This window comes from Fulmarus glacialis, unplaced genomic scaffold (assembly GCF_000690835.1).
Source record: "Fulmarus glacialis isolate BGI_N327 unplaced genomic scaffold, ASM69083v1 scaffold46720, whole genome shotgun sequence".
NCBI lineage: Eukaryota > Metazoa > Chordata > Aves > Procellariiformes > Procellariidae > Fulmarus > Fulmarus glacialis.
In genome coordinates, this window is record NW_009186707.1 from 10,324 (window position 1) to 19,528 (window position 9,205).

General features: G+C 36.5%; 1 protein-coding gene across 1 annotated transcript in view; it reads left to right on the forward strand.

Annotated features, from left to right (window-relative positions):
* LOC104072831 (solute carrier family 12 member 1-like) overlaps nt 1-8,251 on the forward strand; it is a 16,813-nt gene extending 8,562 nt beyond the window's left edge. The window contains exons 7-10 of the mRNA XM_009572422.1: nt 2,122-2,208; nt 4,472-4,607; nt 7,052-7,119; nt 8,116-8,251. Coding sequence (XP_009570717.1) covers nt 2,122-2,208; nt 4,472-4,607; nt 7,052-7,119; nt 8,116-8,251 — 427 coding nt within the window. The remainder of the gene's footprint in view (nt 1-2,121; nt 2,209-4,471; nt 4,608-7,051; nt 7,120-8,115) is intronic.
* The last annotated feature ends 954 nt before the right edge of the window (nt 8,252-9,205 follow it).

The following is a 9,205-nucleotide window of genomic DNA, read 5'->3' on the forward strand; positions in this document are numbered from 1 at the left end:
AGAATGTAATTTGTTTTATGGGATTTACATAAAATTGTCCAGTCAACAGTAACTGAAATTGCACATGAAGCTTCTCATATGCAAATACCATAGACAGATAGCTCACATAAATGTGATTAACCATAAAATGGTAAAATATAAAGAAGTTAAACAGCAAGTTAAGCAACTTTAAGACCAAGTTGATTTGCCTTAGCTTTTTTAAAAAAAGTCTAGATTTCGTAATCATAATTCGTCTTCAAGCAAATGAAAGGTACTAATATAAGCTTATTTTCATATCACTGTACATAGGACCTTTCCTTCCAAAGCACTTTATACACTAGAAGCACAGCCAATTCACCACTGGTGGAAGCAGGCCAATTTGGGATGGAAGTCAGTAACTGCTTAACAAAACGCAGCAGCACCATGTAGCAAGTTAAAAACAACATAGCCAACCAAAACTCCAGTGGAAAACAAGGAAGATGGATGCAAGAACAGAAGTTAGAATTTAGCCAGCATCACTAGGATTATGACACAGTGCCTCTGAAAGACAGCTGCCACAGGGATGCTCCCTTAAGCTTTTGCTTTCACATAAAGCAAACTTTACTCCGCTGTGGTTCTGTCAGTTGTAAGGATTACCCTAAAGTTAACATACTTCTGTAGAAGAGATTCTCAAGTGTTTCTACAAACTATTCTTATCATTGGGTAAAAAAAGCCTTACAGCTGCTCAAGGACCTGAGGGAAGCATTCTCTGCTCCCTGTCCAGAGTCTGCCCAAACTTGGCTGTTCAGGACCACAACCAGCTCCTGGATCTAGGCACTCAAGTCACCAAATTTCATTGAGAGGAAGTAGGAGGTTTTATCATCAAATGGGATTTGTCAAAACATGACAGATCCTCACAGAGGCAGTTCCGGCACCTGTATACACTGCCTGTCCTACAAAAGCTAGAGTGAACAGCATGACAATGACCTAGTGTGTCTCCAAGAAAACAACATGCATATGTATTTCTACCTAAACACTAGCTTTCTTCAACAGCATATTCTACCCATTACACACAGAAGCCTTCAAAGAGACAAATCCAGAGGCCAGGTGGCTATTCCATTCCCTAGGTAGATCTAATACAACAACATCCAAGAACAATTGCATCTATTGTATTTCCAATTCAGAAATTAAATTTATCTGGATTTTTGCTAACATGTAATTCCCAAAATATTAAAACCTTTCCACAGAAGTTGAGACTTTGCTCTTTTTGGTGTTCAGAAAAAGGATTGCCCTAAGGGACATCAAGATTTATATAAGCAGTAGGTTCTTATATAAAAAAAGAACAAGCAAATTCTCAGGTCATAAGCAAATACATATTTCCATCATGGTTTGCTCCTAGGAATTTTCTGACCTTTTCAAGTTCCAAAGCTTACATACCAAAAAAAAAAAAAAAAAAAAAAAAAAAAAAAGGGGGGGTGGGTGGAGAGGAAAAAAATACGATACAAGTTCCCAGCCATGCTTCAGCCAAAGGTAAAACTGACCTAACTAAACCTCTCTAACCTCAGCACAAACACATACAAAGCTATGAACCATTCCTCCTGCCAACTGGGGCAGAAAAGCAAAGTATTTTCTTTTACGAAAATTTGTAAACACAACACATGAGTAGATCAATATGAATTCATAAATGAAAAAGATCCTTTAAGTATTGTACATCAACCTTCTGGACCAAATTTTCACACTACCAGTGTTGTACATACTCCGTACATAGAATTCAGATAATAATAGAACAACAGAAGCCTTCTCTAAGTATTGGAGAATTCTGTCCTACTGTATTCTGAATATTTTTCCTTTATAATTCAAGCCTTTGCAAATACTTAAAGTACCATTTTTTTCCCCAAAATGTAAACACCCTTCCCTCTGTCTACTATTCATTTCCATTTTTTGTGATTTTCATCGATCACCAGTTAAATGAATTATACTACAGCAATCACATCAATCCAGTTCTGTAATTGGAAACTGAAACACTAAAGCATTTAAAGTAATTTGTCACATAGTTAAAGATAATGAGACAACTGCGTCTGATATCTTAACTCATTTATGAGTGCTCTTTGATGCAAGGCACTCAGAAATACAGTGATAAAATGTTCTCTCTTTTATTTTCAGGATGGCTTCACTTCTAAGCAAATTCAGAATAAAATTCGCTGATATTAATATCATTTGTGATATCAATATAAAGCCCAACAAAGAGAGGTAAGAAACATTACCAAAATCCATTATTTAGCAGCAGGCCTTTATCAGGAGCTTGTTTCTTTTATGTTGAACATCAAAAAAACCCAAAACACACTACAAAGAATAACACTGTCACTTTATTGCAATCATTTTCCATGTACCTAAGAGCAGGAAAAAGAAAAGAACCTTTCAACAATCACAGCTCAAAGGGTCAAAACTATAGGCAGCCTTTTTCTTTATGTTGTAATTATAAGACTTAATTTTAATAAAGACTAATTAGACACCATACTTACGAGCCACTAAATTTAACAGGCATTTTATGATGGCTTTTCATATATATTTACGTTGCAATAGACCTCACTTCATCATATTATTCATTCAGTCACAATTCTCTTGTAAACTCACCATCTCTGCCAACTCAGCCTTCTGGGTTTTACCATGAATTCATAAACTTAACATTTTTCTGGCCAAACATAAGCATACTTCTCCTCTCCCATGAGGACAATATTATAATACTCCCCTATCACTCAAATATAATGAAGGTTCAATGTTTTTAAAAATCAACTTATCTACAGAATTAATGCTCTTAGGCAGAGGTTAGGAAGTTGGTAAAACAATGCTCAAGAAGCTCCACCTCCAACTGTATTAGCTAAAAAAAAAAAAATTCTTCAAGTCCTTGCTTTTCATATCTCTGTAGAAATCACCTATTTCTTCTGCTTTATGTAGACAAAAGTATATAGCAGGTTGCTCAGGGAATAACTGAATCCTAACTCAATTCATAATACTGCTCTTGGTCTTAAAGATCCTCTGAAAATGTTCTCATCTTGTTATGCTCTTTTCCATCCCGTCCCTTACTCCCCTCTTGATAGGTCCATAGCTATTTCATAGTCAAAGGGCTCCTCTTCTCCACCCAAAGCCTTTCCTCTGAGTTCAAGGTTAGAATCTTAATCCTTCTGTGTCCTATTTCTACACACACACATAACTTTGCAAAAACAGTATTAGATTCACCAGTGTTTCTACAGTGCATTGGAGATTTTGACTTAGGAAATGCAATTAAAGAATATAAAGATTTTACTACTAGATACCTGAAGTCACTTATTAGTGCCCTCTTGATCTCTCAGTCAATTTTTTAAAATTATATAAAGAACTGTGCAGAATACTTCTCTCTTTTCCAGTACTATGCAGCGATTTTACATAAATAAAAGCTATCAAAAAGAATTCGTGTCTGGCGTTAACATAAAAATCAAACACATTTGCTGCATCAGCACTATCTGAACAAGTGAATATTGTGCCAGACACTTGCTAGACCACTGTATCTCCGTCCCAGCTGGCATCCCATTTATTTCACTAATAGTAAGAGGATTATCACTATTTTACATTCTGAAACAGACACTAAGGATGTTGTCGAACTCTCTGGCAACTTAGCAACAGTAACATTAAATGCTGCATGTCACAGCCTTTAACGCATCTCTTGACTTCCTGGCCATATAGTAAAGTCCAACCTGTGCCCAGCCTCACGTTTCACCTCACAGTGAGGCCTGTCAGCATAAAGTGCTTACAGAAACACACTTACATTATTATAAAAGAAACTCCCTGAGGTCTCAGTGGCATGATAGAAACTTTCAACAAAGGGGCAAGCAGGGAAGTACAGAAGGATGATAAGCTTCTCCAGATAATGACAGTCAAAAGCTTCAAGAAACAAATTGAAATTTAGAGGGAAAATCTGTGGAAAAGTTGGGAAATGAACACAAATCTGAGCCCCCATAGAGCAAAAAACCTACAGCATTTCCTTCAGCCCCTTGCTACAGGAGATTCATATTACCTGTTTCTCCATTTCATTAAAACCGTAACACTAAAACTGTTATCAGTCAGGCGATTGCTCCAGTTAATGCTAAAACAATAATAAAAGCTCAGCATTTATGAGGAGACCCATATTCATTGTTAACATTAGTAACCAATATACTGCAGTTTGGAGTTACTGTACAACTCATTTCAGTATTTTTGCTACAACCAGGAGAATGCAGAAAATCCTCTGCAATTATAAGCAGGCCAAATGCAGTGTTTAATTATCCTCAAACAACTTTTTAATTATCCTCAAACAACCCCAACATATTGAAGTGACACAGATACAACTTGGGGCACAATGTAGCAGATAATAGTTAAAGATTTTGCATGTTTTTCAGCTACAATTATAGGCAGTGGGGCCTGCCATACACAGTGTCTGTGAAATAAGTTAGGGAGTTCGTATCCTGCAGCAAGGCCTCCTTTGTAATTCCTGTTTCAGCTGGAAATTCTTTGAAGAGATGATTGAGCCATATCGCCTCCATGAAAGCTGCAAAGATATAACAACTGCTGAGAAATTGAAGCGAGAGACTCCATGGAAAATTACAGATGCAGAGCTGGAAGCATTCAAGGAGAAGGTAAAGCTTTGCCTACCTTTTTACATCTGTACCTTTTCTTACACTCCAGATGTTTGAAGCGATTAGTAAGAAAATGTGAAATACCAGATATGGAATTAGAAACAGGACACGTGCAAACCTGTATTTGATATTTACAAATTGGATTTATATTGTAAACTCTGCAGAGGTGTGTTATGATTGCATTATTTACCACTCTGTTAAGACCTTGGCATGTTTGCACAGTATTTTCCAGACTGACGAGCAGCTCTGCCCACATCAGAGCCAGCCAGATGAAAACCACCCCTGAACCAGAAGCCACGCAGTACTGCACTGAGCCTGAGTTATAAGATCTGCTGAGAGGTTTATTAAATGGCTTCATTGTTTTGGAGCTTGAACCTCTTAAAGAGTGCCGTTCCAAACATTCACCACTTTGGGAAATTTAGAACTGAATCCAGACTTTACAACTGGCTCTAGGAATTTTTCCAAAGGCAAGATTTAACATGGATTCTTACCTCAATGGCAGAGTGAAGACTAAACCTGCCTACAATGCAGGAGCTCTCCCACAGTTCTGAGGCACTCTAAGGCTGACGTTGGCTGATCCACTGGGTGAATTAGAGCCTGGGCTGCTCTTTAATTTTGTTGGAACCATCAGGCTTTATCAGGCCACTGCCGAAAGGATACTGCAAACTCTTCCACTTAAGAGACAAGTTCTCCTGTAACTCATAAAGAATTAATCTAGCAATTTTATTTATGGTTTCTGTTGGATTAACCCAAGTGCACTGAGAGTTTAGTTATCTCCACTTTATGGTGCCGGTAACTTCCTCAGCAGAGCAAGGATTATGAGTCTGAGCTCAGAGCCGCTAGAGGTCACAGCCTGACATACTAACATAAGCTGAAATCAATGGTGATTTAAGATAACACACTATACTACCGACTGCAGCAGCTGGGAAGCAGAATGACTTCTCACTGTATTACCCTTTTCATAGATTTGATAACCAGCATAAAGTTATGGTAGTCAGCTGTGGGCAGAAAACTTTTGAAGTACTCTCAGCATAAATCATCAAAACTTGGGAGTCAGAGCCCTTAGAAGATCTCAGTATAAAAGACAATGGAAATATAAGCCCAGATATACACACTTCTGTGAAGAACCTGTGAGGATACAACACGAAAAACAATATATGATTAAGCTTGGTCTTGTCTAGGTCACTAACTAAAGAACCAGTAAAAAACCCCACAGGTTGAAAGCAGTCAGCAATATGAAAATGCCAAATCTCTCTATAAAATAAGAACAGCAACAAAAACTTTAGCTCACACACCTGGAAATACATGCCCCTTATCTTCAGAAGTAAGGCAGTTCTGGGAATTTTATGGAGGACATTAAAACACATTTAAAATTCAAGAGAGAAAAACCTGGCAGCACAGATAAAGGGTGATGTTATAGGATGATTCTCATGAGATAACAACTGGCTAAATTATGAGGATTCTTACTTATATAACATAAGTAAGAGAACAGCAAAATTTCTGTAGAGAAAGAAAATTTAATGGAGAAAAACCAGCTTTTTACCTCCTGGAGGACATTAAAACACATTTAAAATTCAAGAGAGAAAAACCTGGCAGCACAGATAAAGGGTGATGTTATAGGATGATTCTCATGAGATAACAACTGGCTAAATTATGAGGATTCTTACTTATATAACATAAGTAAGAGAACAGCAAAATTTCTGTAGAGAAAGAAAATTTAATGGAGAAAAACCAGCTTTTTACCTCCTCCAGGGAAGATACATCCATCTCCTATGCTGCAATCTCCCTGTACACAAACCTGCCCTGGTCTCTTGTTCCCTATGACTTGTGTTAAGTTATAAAAACTTTGAGGGCCTGAGCCTGACCATAAAGTAATCTTGGCTGAATCTCAAAGTAACAGCCATTTATATAATGTGTAAAAGTCTATACAAATACACAATATATAAAGCAGCTAAGTCTTACTCCAGACTCCTGGTCTTTTGTTTAAGAGGTGAATTTTTGGCAAGGTGCTCATTTACGCACTGACATTCAGCCCTACCGGCACAGCAGCTGGACACTTACAAAATAGATGAATTAATACATTAACTGCCGTCAAACAATAGCACAAAAGAGTCTTTGCACAGTTCCCAAACAGCTATACTCCATAGCCAAAGAAATACTTAAAAGCTATGTCTGAGCCAGCTCTGGTACTGTGTCAGTACAAAAATAATCTCAATCCCCAGGAAATTTTACGCAGTGAACAACTCTGGCCCCCAGGTACCTATACTAATCAAGAAGCATGGCTTAGCCTCATATTTTGCCATCACTATGGCTTTCAATGCTGCCAAAGCAACAGCAGAAAATCTTGTGGGCAATGGGTAGTGTAGAAGTCCATAAGGCACCAGAACTGAGGATCACTGACCTAACTGATTTTTTTTTTTTTTTCCCCATTTTGTTTCAATCAGAGTTACCGCCAAGTTCGTCTGAATGAACTCTTACAAGAGCATTCGAGGGCAGCTAACCTCATTGTCCTGTGAGTTGCAAGATTTTGGTTCTAACTTAAAGAATAATCTAATGTGTAAAGGGATTCTGAGCTAGAGCAACAGAAACACTTGTGTTAATTCAGTAAGGGCAAAAATAATCTTTTAAGTAGCTTTTGAAGGACTTGCATCTGGACTGATGGTTCTCTGGGACTACACTGAATATGAATCTTTCCCTTCCTAGTTGTTCTTCATAGCTTAAAACAAAGTTCTACTCATGAAAATGTGTCAAAAATGTAATCTTCACATCCAAATCTACATGTTGAGTGTTACACCTGCTTACTCACCTGCAGAAAATACACATTTTTCCTTTCTTTTCCCCCAACTATTAACAACTCAAAGTTAGAGAAAGGATTCTTTTGGTTTGCACACAATAAATGGAGTTGTTAGCCACGATCTACGTGAAACTGAATAAGGATGATGCAACTGCATAAAAAAAAAAAAGAGGCCACCAATAAAATTACCAAAAAAAAAAAAGCCATTTTCAGAATCATTTTTTAGTTAGAGTAGATAAACCTCTTTAGCTCTATTAATTCAGTCTCCAAAAAAGGGTTGATCAGGTAATGTTTACCATAATTTGACCCATACTTTAACACTCCCATCTCACAGTAATTACAGATCAGAAAATAAGCTGCTGGACTGTAAAACTGTGCATGTACTGTATTTTATCCTTTTTAAAAGCCATATTATGTGCGGGTTTTATGACCCCAAAAATGCTTCTTTATCAGTTTAAGGTTACAATCACAAGCAGTCCAGTACAACTAGCCATGCTAATGGCAATAACCAGGTGAGCAAGAGTTAGCAAGATGAAGGCCTGATGGTAGCTTTGTGCTTTGTAAGATTAAAACAATCATACAGTCTAATTACGAACATTCAGAGTTGTATATGAACAGCTGACGTTTTCTACTTAATATTTAGTGAGATCCATGTTATCAGGGATAAACCCTGCCTTCATAATGTTAATTTTATTTTTCTCTCTGTCTAAACAGGAGCCTTCCAGTGGCAAGAAAAGGAGTAGTGTCCGATTATCTATATATGGCTTGGCTAGAAATTCTCTCCAAGAACCTTCCTCCAATCTTAATGGTCAGGGGCAACCACAAAAATGTACTGACTTTCTATTCTTAGAAAAACATCAGTACCTAGAATATCCCTTGCTTGATTTCAACACCTACATTTTTAATGGCAGTCATTTATTAAAGACACACTTATCTAATACAGATGTAAAACTTAACTAATTGACAGAAAATTTTTCAAAAATCCAAAGCAACACAGTGAAAAATTAGACAAAAAAAAATGTAAATTGTCCCTGCTGGTGTTACACTCCAGTACAAGCAAAAGAAGGAAAATCTACATCTCTCTCTCTCTCACGAGACAGCAAATATTTTGAACACACAAAGAAGAATTTCCACTAATTTTATAAGGTATTGAAAATTCTTTTGATATTTATCCTAGAAAGCCAAAATTAACCACTATAATACAAAAAGCATTAAATCTATAAATAAATACTTCTTTCAAATTGCACTGTCATAGTTGCTAATAGACACACAGGAGCATTACAATCAAATGCACCAACCTGGCAGAGAGAAAAAAACCCGTATGGTATCTATCAGGTCAAAGTCATAAACTGATACAATGCAAGTAGAATACCTGTGATGCTGTTTAATTATAATATTGCCAAATTAAGACCTATGCCTACAACCGATGCTTTTACCTAAATCATTCTGCTAATTTATATTCATTCAAATGCTTCTAATTAACTGACAAACAAAAAAGTTACATATATAAAAACACAGACTCTATATGACAAGACTTGATAATGAATTTTCAAGTTCTGACATGGAATGGAATGTATGATTGCAATAATTAAATGTGGTAAGTAAATTTCACACAGAAATTAGTGAAATACTAAATATTCTGACAATTTTTGCTATGAATGTTACGGGTTAATACAATCTGACATTATACTTTGGGATAATATGTACAGTGATTTATGTGATTAGAACACAAAATAAACTCCATTAGCTGAGCTGAATGCCTTATTTTTTGATTTATATAAAATATTTCTCTTATTTTTAGACT